The 15,847-nt window shown below is 38.1% G+C and overlaps 1 protein-coding gene across 4 annotated transcripts in view; it reads left to right on the top strand.

Moving 5' to 3' along the window:
- The window catches only part of PDS5B (PDS5 cohesin associated factor B), a 119,976-nt gene extending 113,481 nt beyond the window's left edge, over positions 1 to 6,495 (top strand). For all 4 annotated transcript variants that reach the window (XM_062567121.1, XM_062567122.1, XM_062567119.1 and 1 more), the window contains 2 exons: positions 1,440 to 1,581; positions 2,375 to 6,495. In XM_062567121.1, the coding sequence (XP_062423105.1) occupies positions 1,440 to 1,581; positions 2,375 to 2,410 (178 nt within the window). In that variant the 3' untranslated portion in view covers positions 2,411 to 6,495. The remainder of the gene's footprint in view (positions 1 to 1,439; positions 1,582 to 2,374) is intronic.
- Positions 6,496 to 15,847: the final 9,352 nt, after the last annotated feature.

Below are 15,847 nucleotides of genomic sequence, written 5' to 3'. Positions count from 1 at the left end.
CTCCCTTCTGTTCACGTATTATTTACAGGGATTTTAAGTGTGGGAAATTGATAGGCTAAGCAGCATTGTGTACAAAAAGAGAAAATATATCTAATCCAAATGCCTAAAGCTTTTCTGGGCTATTCTGTGAAGGATTTGGAATGTGTAGGCCAATGAATCTGAGTCTTTAATTACGAAGTTATATTGTATAACGTATTTCTAATGGTTAGTAGAGTTACCTACTAGCACCTGTGACCTGGCTTATTTTTATAATATATGAAAACGTGAGCATAGATTGTGAGTATTTCTCTTGTTTCCTTTTCAATTCTTTTGCTTTTTTCAGCATCATGAAAGACTTCGGTTGGGCTATTTAGTCTCGTTTTTCAAAGGAGGTCATGTTTGGTGCTAAAGCACCTACTATAGCATAATTACTATATGTAACTTTAGGGAGTTTATTTTGAACTGATCTAATGTGGTCTTCTGGACTGAAAATTCCTATTACATGTATGGTTTGAAGGAGTCACAGGACAGGTGTTTTAGATCTGTATGTCTCCACTGGAGATCTGTGTTGCTTATCTGGAACAGAGCTCCTGATTTAATTTCATCCAAAAAGGGATCTAGCTTGCACACACAAACCAAAACACTGTAAATGGGATGATTCAGTGATTTACTTCCAAACTGTGCTGATGATCCAGACCAAAATGCTAACGTAGTGCCAGCTGTAGTTTTGGATACATATCTAGTTTTTTTTTTTTTTTTTTTTTTTTGGGGGGGGGGGGGATTGTTCTTTTTTTTTTTTTTAAGTAAATGAATGGTTGTGCTTATGGTTCAGCTCCCATAATTGTTAACTAACAATTTCAGATACTGTTGACTGATTATCGTCGTCTTAGCATGAGCTAGCTTGGTAGATTCACATTTAGGTTCATTATAATGTTAATTTCATACATGGCAATATGGATTCTTCTAGGTCTCTAAAAATACAGAGGCAACTATTCAAATATCATGGTATATATACTGCTGCAGAAGTGGAGTACATCTGCTTGTAGAATTAAGTATATGGGTGTGGGGGGTGAAGCGGGGGACAGTGTTTAGCTTTTCCAGTTCTCCGGTGTCACTTCTATGTCAGCCTTCTTCAACCTGTGTTCTGGTATTAAAGAGAAGAACCTCTCCTGCCAGTGAGCTCAGTTGAGTCCTATAGATTAAAGAAGTTAAACTTTGTATTCCTGGCTCTATTCTGGAAAAAATTTGTTTTCAAATGCTGTTTTGCCTCCAAGTTACACTTCTGCTGTTCTGTATACAGATGAAGTAGAAAGCCACATGTGGTAGAACTAACACACAAAACAAAATGTTAAGACTGCCGTTATTAAAAGGTTAAATGGAATGCTCGTCCTTAAGCAAAGTTTTTACATGTACAAACTCATATACCGTGAAACTGATCTGTATTTTTCTTCTGATTGTAGCCGTGCAGGACGTTCCAAACAAGCAGCCAGTAAAGAGAATGAATCTAGTGAAGAGATGGATGTATTTCAGAGTAGTTCACCTGTCAGCGATGACATCCCCCAGGAAGAAATAATGGAAGAAGAGGAAGTTTCCACAATCAATGTAAGAAAAATGCATGACACACTTTTGAGTCTCTTTGGTGTCCTCTGCTGTGTTGCTTTGCAGAGACCAACTTTTCCTGTTCTTGATAACTTAACTCCTTTAAAATGAGGTGGTTCTCAACTGTCTGTGTCATATAGTGGCACTTTTTTAGTGAATCTGCATTTCTTAGAAAATGTCAGTTTTTGTCAAGCATGTTGAATTTTCTATTTTGTGCAGCTTGATTACGTAGATACCTGAGTTGGGTTTTAACTCGTGAGAACTATTTCCTGTATAACTCATACCCATTCTTTTCAGCTAGATTATAATAGCAAGCAATGCTTCCTTGTACAAAGTAGGAGGTATTGAATAGTACTGGATGGTAACCACGGGATCCCAGGGCGGACTCTTAAATTTCTTTCCATACTATCACATGAAGATAAATTGAAATAAACTTATATTTATTTAATATGAATTTGTTAGTTATGTTAATACTTAAAATGTAATCATGAATGCTTTAATTTACACTATGGGACAAGTCTGATTAAACCATTTGGGTATGTGAAAACTCCAAAATAGGATGCTGAATTATTTTTTAAGACCTGAAGGCTGCAGGATCAGCAGCATTAAACACAGTTACAACCTGATCATTGACTGAGACTTGTACCCATAGAAAAAATGATTAATGAATGATACTTTATAATATTATTTTGCACATTATTATGACAGTAACCATATTTTATTATAAAATATTCTTGGATTTTTTCAAAATTACAATTCTTCTTTAAAAATATTTTAAATACTTTTTCCCAAACAGGTGCGTCGCAGAACTTCCAAAAGGGAAAGGCGATGAGTAAATATGTAGTTATCAGCCTTCCAGGTGAAAGCTTTGAAGAATGCTTTTAATATAAAGCTTGAGACTGAATGAAGCTGTTAGTGCACGAAATGGGGTTGCTCAAAAAAAGACAAAACCTATTTTACTTTTGCTGCCCCTGCATTTGCAGTCCCTAGGTCACAAGCTTTAGCCACACACATGTTGATATCATTAACTGTGGATTTTTGTGAAGTGTAATGTGCGCTGGCTTTGTAGACATACGAACTAAAGAAGAAAACTGTAAATAGTTCTTTTTTTAATGTTTCCGACTTCTAAAGTGCTTGTATAGCTTTTATCTGCGGCTTTAAACTGACAGTGCCCAACTGTTTATTGGATCTATTGATTTAAAAAAGAACAGTTTGTTAAACATTGATCTCAAGCAATATCTGTCAGTGTTCGTATTTGTACTCTTGTTGACATTTAACTGTGAAAAAAAATCAGTTGAACAAATAGTGCCACTTTCTTTTGCCGCTATTTGTTGAGAAGAAAAAGAAATGAAACAATCTTTTTTTCCTTTATGAATCTAACCTAGCGTTTACTTTTAGGCACCTACCTATCATCAGAGGTGCTATATTATTTTTACAGTTGAACAATGTTGAAGAGAATAATACAAGAGATGCAAATAGTGAGAGAAGTTGTTTGACTTGTTTTACACCTCAGTATTGATGCCAGACTTTTCTGGACTTCTAGTGGCATTGAAAATTCAAAAAGGATTTAAAATATTTTAATTTTAAAAGTGTGTTATTAAATAATGTACTGAATACCCTACCCATTTTATCTTTCCTATCAGTTTTTATTAATCTACTGTATCAATAAAATTCTGTAACTGAATGAGTTTTTAATAGTCTAGTATGTTAATGTGTATAGATATTTCCTTCTGAACATGATGTTCACAAAGAGCAAATTATTACTACATTATAATATGAAATCAGATATATAAACATTAGTGAAAATACCATTCTTATTACAATGTAAAGTTAATCACAAAAAAAATTTTATTGATGCAGTGTGTCTTTATAAAGCTGTTCTTGAGAGCCAAGTGTTTTGTATTTTATAGTGAAGTTGCATGTTTATGAAAAATGTGCTGAAAATGGGATGTAATGTTTTTTTGAGAACTCGTATTTAGCAGTAGTATATGGTAGGTTGCCTCATGAAAGAACCTTCTATTGAGAGTTTATTGTACTTTTTTTTTTTTTTTTTTTTCCCTGTGAGACAAATTTTTTTTGGTATGAAGAGCTAATTTTTTTTGAATGACCAACTGTAAATGATCGCAGTCAAGGTATTCAAAATTTGAATGAAGCTCCATTTTTATTTTGTGCTACCATAGAGAGGTTGGATTTTTGTTCTTTTAGGTATAATCTACAAAAAAAAAAAAATGCTTAGGGCAGTATCCTGAATGCAGTTGTACAAACTGTCTTTGAACCAAAATGTATAGGTTACTACATTATGCTTGACCAAGCACATGTTATAATTTCAGGTGCTCTTCTCCTTCTGGTTTCTTACAGTGGACAACATATGAAAAAATCAATTTCTAACATTAAATTTCTATCTCATTGAAAATGGAGCATTTTCATGTAATTCATCAAGAGTAAGTTATATTTGCAAGGTAGTATATAAAGATCAGAGGAAAGGATAATATTGAGACATGGATTTACCAATGTCCAAACTATATTATCGTTAGTAAAGAAACCTTTAAAAATTTTCATTATGCATTTTTTGTTACTGATGGAAAAATGGTATTTTAAACAATTATTCTGCCTATCCTTAATTTTTTTCCACAGTATTCAGCTTTTCAACATTTATACCCATAGGTATGTGGGAAATGCTGCCTAAAAGGGCAAATACGGTTTTAATTGACTTTGAAGTAGTCAGCACAACTAAACTGGGTTACTTATGCTTCAGCAGTGCAAATGCAAGATGTTTTTATGGTATAAAATGATTGAAAGCTAGCTTTATATTTTCCTCTTTGACAGAATTGCACTGAAAACATTTATGGAAGATGTACCTTTAAGTCCATTTTATACAAAAATATGAAAAAATTGATGTTGAAACTGCAGATTCTTGAGGCTTTACGTGCATAAACATGGCTAGGTTGAACTCACTGAATATTGATGCACATTACTGATCATAAAATATTTCATGTAAATTTAAGCTATAGTTTTGCAATTTAAATGTTGATTTCTTGGGTTATAATATGTAATTCATTATTCCTTGAGAAAAAGGCACAGCAAATATTTCATTCTTATATTCAAACCTCTAAGTTCATTCTCATCTCATATAAAGAAAATGAATATTTTATGTACTAACATTTTGAGATCTGCATACAGTAGCTACAGTAGAGTATAATTATGTATAAAAAGATAAATTGCTAACGTTCAGTTAGCATGCTCTTCTGCAATGATAATGTTAAGTTTATAAAAATGTACTGTATTACCTTAAAAATCAAATTGAACTCGCTGTAACAAGTTCTAGTATTAAATTTTTGAGATTGCTGAAGTATCTTGCTGTACATTGCAGCAAATTGAGCTTATTTGTGTTACATTTCCTTTTTTTGCTGCAGTGCAACAGGAAACTTTCAGTGATCTTTAGTTCACATGTAAAATGCAAACTGATTGTAATCTTGATACTAGTGTTCAAGGATAATTCACTTTGATTCCAGAAGTATGTTTTTTTATTTTTTTAACTTGTCACCAACTGAAGTTATAAATATTTAGGACTAGCTATAATCCACTAATAGAGAAGGAAATATATGAAATTGCTTGAAAGTTGTAGTGTGAGTACACCTTTTCAACCTAGTATAAATTAGATCCCTATCTTAACTATACATGACTGCCAATTGACTTTATTTTCTAGCAAAATTGAACCTTTTTCAATATATTGACATTTGCTGTTTTGACATTTCAAGCTATGTGAACAAAAAAATTAAAAATTACAACAAAAAAGCACTCATATTAAAGACATTTCCACTAAATATGAATATGTTCAATTTGTGACTAACTTGCAAAAAACTTAAAGGTTAAATACTTTGTGCTAGCATAGCATCTGTCGTCTGAGATTCTCCAAAAACTTTACATGGAGGTGTGTGTGCAATATTATTGTTACTATTATTTTGCGTGTATGTATTCTGAGAGATTATCAAAGTTTGCCTATGTGAATACACACAGTAGGCTTGGGATTCTGCAAATTTACATGCCTGTGGTTTTGCAGGGTTAATTCTTAAATGCATTTGTCCTATTCCAATAACCAAATACACTGATATGTTTCAATATTTTAACACTTGTGCATGCAGGGCATGTAATGTAAAAAGTGTATGTGTATTGTAAACACGTGTACCCCAGACTTACAAAATTGAGTCTGCATGGAAATTTTTTTGAAAACCTGTCCCTCTACATTAGAATAATTTGCAGAGATGAATGCATCTCTACCTCATCAAGGTAGGTACAATAAGTATTTTACCAATAATTTTTAAAATAAATACATTCAGGTGTAACAGTGTGATTGTCTAAAGCAGCACATCCACAAACACATCATTAAGATGAGTTCCTGATGGCTGTCCTCTAGACTGGCTTTTTGTTTTACCCATATGAGGAGCAAAATGATAAAAGTAACCTAACAAAGACCATCTGTCTAATCACCATCAGGAGAAGTAGAAGAACCCAAATGTGTTTCCTGCTATGCTTACAGCTTGCCACTCCAGTCTTTGCATCTTTGTTGGATCTCACCTTCACAAAAGATATTTAGCTAATGTTGGCAGAAATGACTTACATTCCATAGACATAAATAGACTTCCTGCTGTGTTAATAAGTTTATCCAACATACTTAAAACACTTGATCAGTTGTGTACAGTAAAGATTCTGCTATTTTGTTGCTATTGGAGAACTAAGAATCTGAATTTTGGCAGCTGGGATAGAAAGATAAAACAACTAGTTTTAAAGCGCTTCAAATTCTGTCATTAAAAGATGTGACCTGCACATAGTTCACCAAGTGCCGTTATGTTTGTATATGCAGGATAAACAGTATCATACAGCATGTGTAAGCAGTAATTAAAATGTTTCACAACTGCATTTTGATTCAGTGCCTCACTGCCCTTATGGTCTAGTTTTTAATAGCACATTGATTTCTGTAATTAAGATTTATATTATTTTGGGATAGCAGTATCATCTTTTTGTTACCTATATGTTCAAACAAGGAAGAAAAGCTTACAAATAGAGATTTTCACACTCTTCCCCTGCACATCAGTGTTTCAGTAATCATGTGATTTTGGGGGGATTCGTTTTAACATGTATAATTTACACGGTGGAGAATGGATAGCATCTCCCAAGGTGTTTTATTGGCTATCCATGTTTTTGATATTTCTGTCCTACCTCACATACACAGATATAAAGAAACAGTGTTTTGAAAATCAAAACAGTATTATTGAACATATTTCCTGCTTTTCCTGGCTTACTCGGAAGTAATGTCACTATAAAAAAGTATATATTTGCAGTTCACAAACTTGTGCACTTGGGTCTGAACAGATTGACAGAACTAAAGTTTTCAGATATTAGCTTCTACAAGAATATGTCAGTATTCATGCATTTTAAAGGATTTCTGTAGATAGACAATCACTTAAATTACGACATGCAGCACAACAAAATGTGTGAACTTGGTAACAGCCTAAGAAGTAGCTACTTTTAATGGTATTATAATAGAATAAAACATGCTTACCCTAAAAAGATTTTTTTTTCTTAATGTGTTGAGAAGACATCCTGATAATGCAAAACAGCTTTCTTCTGAAGTCACAGCAAGTTGACATAGCATGGTTTGGAACGGCTTTATTTTTGGTTTTTTTTTTTTTTTTTTTTTTTTTTTTTTAAGTTTTCAGGTTTCTGTGTTCCTTGTAGTATGGTTATATTCAGCAAAAATGAAATACTTGTAAACTAAAGCTATTTTGAAGAACAGAAGTTTTTAATCCATATTTAATAAAAATATAAGGTGTTAATTTTAAGCAATGAATTCTATTTATTTTTTACAGCTGTATCTGTAGATGCAGTAACATACCTTATGAATCTGATGTATACCAGTATTTCTCTGTTCCCTATGACCTAAAGCTTACTGAAGAGCAGTAAAAACTCCCTTTGTGTTTTCCCTAGAAGGCAACTGCTGTTGTCCTTCCATAATCATTGCTTACAAAGAATAAGAGCTGGAAGAGGAGAGGAAATGGTTCTGTTTACCTCCTGTATATCTTCTGTCATGTTCCATGTAATTTAGTTGATCATAAAACACTGATGTGTAGAGGTGTGTTAGGTGAAAAATGGCATGTTAGAAGTGAGTTACTAATTTGAAAGGTGCTATAGAGATGAGTGAAGGGTAGGGAATCAAGACATGAATAAATGAGATGGGAAAGATATTACCCAATACGAGGCGACCAGTGATAGGAGTCCTCTATTCAAGAGGAAAGCCTAGATGAGGGAAAATCAGTTAGTGACCTTTTAAGAGAGGAGAACTGAAGGTATGCTGCTTTATTGGATTTGGAGAAAGACTGGAATGTAGAAATATATATAAACACATGGAATTAAGATTAGTAGCTAAAGTTTATTAATGGAAAGTGAAGCTGATATTACTGGTCCTAAATGTCATCTGTAAAAGATTTGAAGTAATTAAGTAAAGATACTAACTGCACTGGATAGACTTGTCCAGATAGCAATGGGACCTAACATTTTGTTGTATTTTTCTTTTTTTCAGGTTCATAGGTAGGAGGATATGGTAAGGTAGCAATTATTTGAATGCAGTATGAAATAAGCACCACTAAAAATTAGGCAGAAATGGATAAGATGTAAATAATTAAGAAAGAAGACTCTTAAAGCTACCTAATAGCAATAGATTGCACAGTTGCGCACTATATTTCTCCTCTCATTTACTCACATACTGTCCTGGGGGACAGCTCCTGTCATCGCTGTCACTGCTACTTTTTGTTCACTTAATAGGCCCCAAACAGCCAGGTTTGTGAATCTGTATTTCTTCCTTGAGGCATCTTCCACCCATTTTTAAGCAGCCCTTAGACTATACCCGTACATGACACAACTTAGGAAAGGTGCATACAAGTTCTTTAGTTGAACTTTATGCTGCATTCTAATTTCTCTGTTTCTCAGTATCTAGTGAACCAAGCTTCTTCCAAGGTATAGTACTTCTCCAAAATTATGAAGCTGTCTTCCAGAGCTGGCTTGCATTATACAATGAAATGGCAATGAGGTGTTGGCATATAAGGACTTCTCTAAAGTGTAAGTAGCAAACTTTGCTTTACATCCCTTTCTGCATATAGGAGCACAACAGGAGGAATAATGGAAGGGATGTGTGGGCACAAGGTCAGTTCAGTTCACTTCTTGCTGCTTCTCCTAGAAAAGAAGAAACAAGTCTTCAACAGGCATGTGAAAGAAAATGAAGACTTCTTTCAGTAGAAGAAATGAAACCTTGTCAAAGCCTTTTATGGCATTTGGAAAAGCTACTCATAAAATACATATTACTTTAATAACTCTTAATCATTATATGCTTTGGTTCTATCCTGACCAACAAGTGACAATGGGTTATACGATAGGGCAATTCTGCCGTATCTGGGGTAGTATTTAATCTATGCATATGTCTAAAAATGAATTTTGTTTTTCTCCTCCTAAGATACTCTGCTACTTGTATTATACTTTATTATATCTCTAGCATTTAATATTAAATCAGCATCCTTTTGCCTTCATTCCTCTGTGTTTATCTAAAATAAGGAAATGAGAGATGGCCGTAACAGAGCTAGCTGTCACTTAGTGCTGTCATACTTAGTTTAGATCAAGTCCTCAATGTATCAAGAGAATATTCTTAATCCCTATTTATTCATTAATGTTTTCAAAAACTGTAACTCTCAGTTATAAGTTATCATTTAGTACTGAATGTGGAACATGATTTTCTATTGTATTCTATTTATGCAAAATAGGATAAAAAGCCAATTATGATCTGCCTTAAAAAAAATAGAATATGTACTGGGTTGTTCCTATGTACAACCATAGCAAAATTGTGTTTAGTCTCAGATATTTGTTCTCAGTGTAAACCGTTTTATTCTCTTGAGGTTTATGGGATTATAAAACATAACACATACACATACACTCATATGTATGTTGCTTATGTATACAGATGTTTGGCATAAAGCAGCAAAACAAAGGTGAAGCTTTGAAATATTCTTTGAATGGTATATACAGAATTGTAGAACTTTGCCTTTCTGCAAATGACTATATATGAAAATGTTTACTGAAAGAAATCACTGCTTAAGGTTGGAGAATGTTTTTGCAGCATTCAGAGAGATATGTTCCTATTCAGTCCTCCTTCATGTGCAAGGTTATACGGACAGTGCCTGATGCCATGTTTGTTCCTTTCAACTTCCTGATGAAACAGCTTTTTGTGTGCCATTTTTTCCTACTGTGTGGTGTATTGGTGTATAAGGAACTGCTTCATTCTCAAGAGACTTTCTGAAGAACATCGTCTGGCCCTGTGTAGTGACCATGTGCTTTTTGTTGCCTTGCATGCAAAGGGTTGGGTGAGGGATACATTTCCAGTCCTTTCTTTCAGTTCTGTACTGGGAGAAAAAGGGACATAATTTCAGGGGGCAGGTTTAGCCCAGTTGGTTAGAGCCCGGTGCTGCTAATGCCAAGGTCACAGGTTCAATCCCCGTATAGGCTACCCTGAGGGTTGGACTAGATGATCTCCAGAGGTCCCTTCCAACCTTATGATTCTATGATATTTTAAAAATATCTTTAGAAAAGAGCCACTTTCTCAGGTTTCTTTACATAAGTAGATGGGCATGGGCGTGTCCTGGTTCTAAGCAGAAACAACTTCCTCTATTCTTACTATTTTAGAGAAGGAACGTTCTTCTAAAGAGATCTGACCATATCTCAGCACATTTGATAGCTATGCATCCTGAGATATCTCAGCTGAAGCAGCGACTATAGAAACTCAAAAAAACCTATAGGTTTACAAAACCTGTCTTACAGCTGACTCTACTTGCTATGGCCTTCCCAAACAAGGACTCCAAGGGTGGTTTGGAGGTCACTAGTGACATTGCTTTTGTACCTAAGAAGCAGCACCATTCCTATTTTCAGTAAGAAAAAGCAGTCTTTAGTGCTAAGCCATCCTAAGACTCAGCCACTCACCACCCTGTTTACCTTCAAGACTGACAAGGACACTGAGGTGGCTGTTTAAGTACCTGGGTCACCTAACTTAGCTCAGAAGAAGTTCTATTTTTTCTACAAAGAAAAAAAAAAGTTACTCAATTTAAATTCCTAGAATGAATGAGATGACTGGAGGGCTTTTCAAGGTGGATTGCTATCTGAACCTCTGGATTTCTACCACTTCATATTCTTCTTCATGAAACACAGTATTTCTAATACCTTTACCTCTGCTAGACAAATGGAGATACAGGCCCTCACATCACTTTCTGTTGTCTTTCAACAGTGTTTCTCCAGTCCTCTGTTGTATTCCTTTTCAAAAGAGTGGGAGTTTCATCTTGGCCAGGAAATTAGTTCTAGTATTCTTTGGGCAGATTTTTGCTTTTAGGCCTAATTTGTTTATCACAGTCTTCATTATCAGAAGACACCTTCATTTTAACTGCGTAAGTTCAGACCTTCTTGGGACATCTTTGGAGCTATTCAATTCCCCTGCAGAGGTTCTAAAGGTTCTGCTATTTCTAATTAGTGACTGTCCAAAAGGTAGTAGTCTCTGTCCAGGCCAGCTGTGAAACAGGGTCAATGGTTAGAGTGGATTCTGTTGAAGATCTGCTCCATCATGGTTTTCCACTGTGCGACTATCTTCAGTCTCATACATGTTTTCACATATCTAAAATTAGATTTTGCCACTCAAAAGCTATATGTGATGGGGGGCATATGATAGAGCGATACTACAAGTTGTGCGGTGTCTTTCTGAGGACCTTCATCTGTGATTGATAGTAGCTAATTGTTTGAGGTGCACCATTGTTACAAAGTGTGCAGAGACTCACTTAAGAGAAAGTAAGCTACTGAATGTGTAGCTGGTGATCTTTGAGAGACACTGGTATTCTACTAGTGTTTTTTTTCTGTCCTGTGATATCCTGTGATATTCCTGTGGGAATGGTGTTAGTGGCTACAAAGGGGAGAGCTACCGTACTAGGAAGAAAGCTCAAGTCTTCATGGAGAATAGAGTGTACTGCTGTTCTATGCAGAGACAGCATCTGAGTTTAATAAAAGATTGGCAGTTGTCTTGGAAAACTGAAAATGAAAAAGTGCGATGTGCTTAAGAGAAAAATCGTAATGTACTCCATACCTTGTTTTATGTTTTCCATGTACCTTCTAAATTTCTTTTACCTTTTTTTCATGGATGTTTCTTGGCTCTGTGTGTTTGCTTCCTGTTAGTTGTGTCCAACAGCAAAACACAAATTAGGAAAAAAGAAAAGTTTATCTAAAACAAACAAAAAAAAAATTTGTCCAGAACTTTTCATGTTCTACCTACTTTGTCAACGGTAGATGCTCTCTGCTTTTTGCTGGATGTTCACTGGCCCAAAAGGCTTTTATGAACAGCAGTGATCAAAACCAGGCCCTGAGAAGGAAGGTTCATCCCACACTGTCAGTGGAATTTGCACCTATGTGCATGAAGCTGCAATGACTGACAGCTGGATCTGCTCTTGAGGAAAATTCTTAACAAAAGGAAGAATGGTGGAATGGGTAAGGTAAGAAGTGCTTTTCAAACAAGGAGAACATCTTGGGGAAAAAAAGTAGTCCAAAAGAAATGTGAACCTAAAAATATGAACCTGCAGATTCTTGTAGATGACTTCTTTGAGCAATGCATAGAATCGGAGATTTTTGTAGTGTTTGGGTGATTTATTGGGAAAACATCTCCATGAATGAAAAAAGAGGACTATGTCAGCCCTCTACAAAGAGGAGTAATTTCACTGAACACTGCACAAAAACTGAGATGGTGACCAAGCCACACAGCACTTTCTTTTACAGTGAAGCAGTATAATTTCATGTTGCTGAAAGGAGACTGGTAACAGATTTTAATTCTAGCAATATGGTATCATTTAAACAATCTCCACAGCTTAGTGTCCAAGGGGTACTGCAGGGGTCTATACTAGGACATCTGCTGTTTAATCTTCACCAATGACCTGGAGGAGGTGACAGAGTGCTCATAAAGCTTGCAGATGACACAAAACTGAGTACCAGTCAATATGCAGCCATTCAGAGGGACCTAGAGGGCCTGGAGGAATGGGTCAACAGGAACCACATGAATTTCAGTAACAACAAATGGAAAGTCTTGCCCTGTGACAGGAGGAATCCTTTGCTGAGATCTGGAATACAGGCTGGGGACTGACTGGCTTGCCATGCTGCAAAGGCCCTGGGTGTTTGATAGAGAGCAAGCTGAAAATGAGCCAGTGGTGTGCTCTGGCAGCAAAGAAGGGCAAAGGTGTCCTGGGCTGGATTAACAGGAGAAGAGCAAGGGAAGTGATTATCCCCTCTATTCAGCACCTATTCAGCACTTGTCAGACTATTTCTAGATACTGTGTCCAATTTTGGGTTGCCTAGTACAAGATAGAGATCAGAAAACTGGAGGGGGTTCAGTGGAGGCCACTAAAAAATGGCTGGGGCCCTGGAGCACAGGCCTTGTGAGGAGAGGCTGACAGAGCTATGCTTGTCTGCCATTGCCTGCATGGAGATTGAGAAGATGTACCCAAGCTCTCAAGTGATGCATGGTGCGCAGAACAGAGACAAACAAGAGGCTTAGACTGGATATAAGGAGAAACTTATGAAGAGAAAATGTGTTGAGGACAGTCAAGCAGCAGAACAGATTGTCCATGGGGGCTGGGCAGTCTCCATCCTTGGAGACTTTACAGACTTGACTAGATAAAGCCCTGAGCAACCTGGTCTGATGTTATGGCTGACCCTACTTTGGGGAGGAGGTGTGACTGGAGTCCTCCAGAGGTCTCTTCCAGCCTGAACTATCCTATGATTCTACTCCTGGATCACTGTAGCTCGTGAAGCAGGGATCTCAAAACTTGGCAAATTCAGGTCACTCTATTTTAGTGCTCCATTTTTGTTCTACCTGCTTTTTGGCATCACCATTGAAGAGAGAGTTAGCTAGTATTAGTATATTGGTTCATCTTAAGCATAACCACAAGTCAGAAAACTGAAGTGTGCATTCAAAATAGCACACACTTGCTTGCTCAAACATATGCAGGCAGCTTCAATTCAGGTCTTTAGTCCTAGCTGATTTTTAGTTATCAGTATCTAAAATGTATGCAATTGTGTATTAATGTAGTATGCATCACTATCCATAATGTAGTAAATTCAATGCCTTGTATGACTGTGGGCTCAATTATGATTCTGCTCATCTGCTGAGTACTAAATTAAAATCTCAGGATGTTTCGTGGGGGGCTGGATCCAAATAAGTGAAGAACAGTTTTAATGTAGTTAGCTTTGTTTTGCTTTATCTTTTTTTTTTTTTTTTTTTTTTTTTTTAAATTGATACAGCAAGATAGATGTTCCTCAACTGGCTTTGACAAGAACTGAAGTTAATCTCAGGTTCCTGGAAATGCACAGCACAGCTAACAGGTAGCCAAGAGACACAGCAGCTTGTGCAGCAGTTTCTGGAGCTCTACTTTGATTTTTTTTTTTTTAGATCCTCTGGGAATTTCTTCTGGGATCAGTGGGGTCTCCTGGGAGCCCTGTGAGGAATGCCTGGGTACCTGCTGCTAGGTGAGGACAGCTTCAGGTGTCCATGACTGCCAACAAGTTCCAGCAGCTTCAGATAGGCTCTGTCAGCTATTCCCGACGAAAGAGACTTGAGCTTTTGTTGCAATGGACCCTGATGCACGAGGACGATGTGTCTTCAGTAGGTACTGCAGGCAGCTTTACAGAAGTGTGGGCTGAGAGCTTGGCCATGGGGCACCATGCCATAGGGCAGCAGCTGTTAGAGCAACAGCCCCGTAACCTCAGAGACCCTGGCTGGGCTGAGCTTCCCAGTGTGACACAACAGCAGGGCTGGGGCCGCAGGGGCGTCCAGGCTGGGGCCACAGGGGTGTCCAGGCTGGGGCCAGGGCAAATGAGCTCCTCACTTGCAGGAAGTGGACTCTGGGCAGTGGCAATGCCTCCAAACAGTGGAGCTGTGGGAGGAGGCAGCCAACTGCATGGTACCAGAGATGATGTGAAAGATCAACTGCATCTTCCTGAGACCTTGTGGGTACCACAGCCCAAGCCTCTGGTGCACCAAGAAGGCTGGTCGGAGCCTCTGGGATGAGGGAAATGAAGACTCCCACCATGGTGAAGGCTGGGAGCTGGGGACTTCCAGCCCCAAGAGGGAGGCTGTGCTCTGCCTGCAGATCAGGAAAGAGTTTTGGTGCCCCTATGGCACCAGTACAAGCTGGGGGCTGACCTTCTGGAGAGCAGCTCTGCAGAGAAAGACCTGAGAGAGCTGGTGGATGACAGGTTGGCCATGAGCCAGCAATGTGCCCTTGTGGCCAAGAAGGCCAATGGTCTCCTGGGGTGCATTAGGAAGATTGTTGCCAGCAGGTCAAGGGAGGTGATCCTGCCCTCTACTCAGCCCTGGGGAGGGCTCATCTCAAGTCCTGTGTCCGGTTCTGGCCTCCCCACTACAACAGAGACATGGAGCTACTGGCGAGAGTCCAGTGTAGGGCTACAAAGATGATCAGAGGGCTGGAGCATCTGCCCTGTGAGGAACGGCTGTGAGAGCTGAACCTGTTTAGTCTAGGGAAGAGAAGACTGAGGGGGGATCTTATCAACATGTATAAGTACCTGAAGGGAGGGTGTCAAGGGGACAAGGACAAACTCTTTTCAGTTGTCCCGTGTGACAGGACAAGAGGCAATGGGCAAAAACTGAACCACAGGAAGTTCCATCTGAACATGGAGAAGAATTTCTTCCCTGTGAGAGTGACAGAGCACTGGACCACGTTGACCAGAGAGGTTGTGGAGTCTCCTTCTCTGGAGATCTTCAAGGCCTGCCTGGATGCAACCCTGTCCACCATGTTCTAGGTGACCCTGCTGAGTGGGGAGGTTGGATTAGATGATCTGCAGAGGTCCCTTCCAACCTTACTGATTCTATGACTCTATAGCTGGTGAGGGGTTGGGAGCCCTCTCCAGCACAGCTCAGCCTGCTCGAATGCCTGAGCCCCACAGCAGCACCTGGAGGAGATGGCGAGTGACTGGCAGTGGGGAACTCCCTGCTGTGAGGACAGAGGCCTCATCTGCTGACCTGACGTGCTGTCTAGGGAGGCCTGCTGCTTGCTAGGGACTCAGATTCAGGATGTTGCTGACATTGCTGAGGTTTGTCCAGCTGTTGGACCATTGCCTCTACTGCTCTTCCATGCAGGCACCAACCATTAGGCCAAGGCAGCCTGTTAAGCATGACTACATGGCTCTG

This window comes from Rhea pennata, chromosome 1, assembly GCF_028389875.1.
Source record: "Rhea pennata isolate bPtePen1 chromosome 1, bPtePen1.pri, whole genome shotgun sequence".
In the NCBI taxonomy this organism is placed as follows: domain Eukaryota; kingdom Metazoa; phylum Chordata; class Aves; order Rheiformes; family Rheidae; genus Rhea; species Rhea pennata.
The sequence above is the reverse complement of the archived record's forward strand: the minus strand, read 5'-3'. Positions and strand labels throughout refer to the sequence as shown.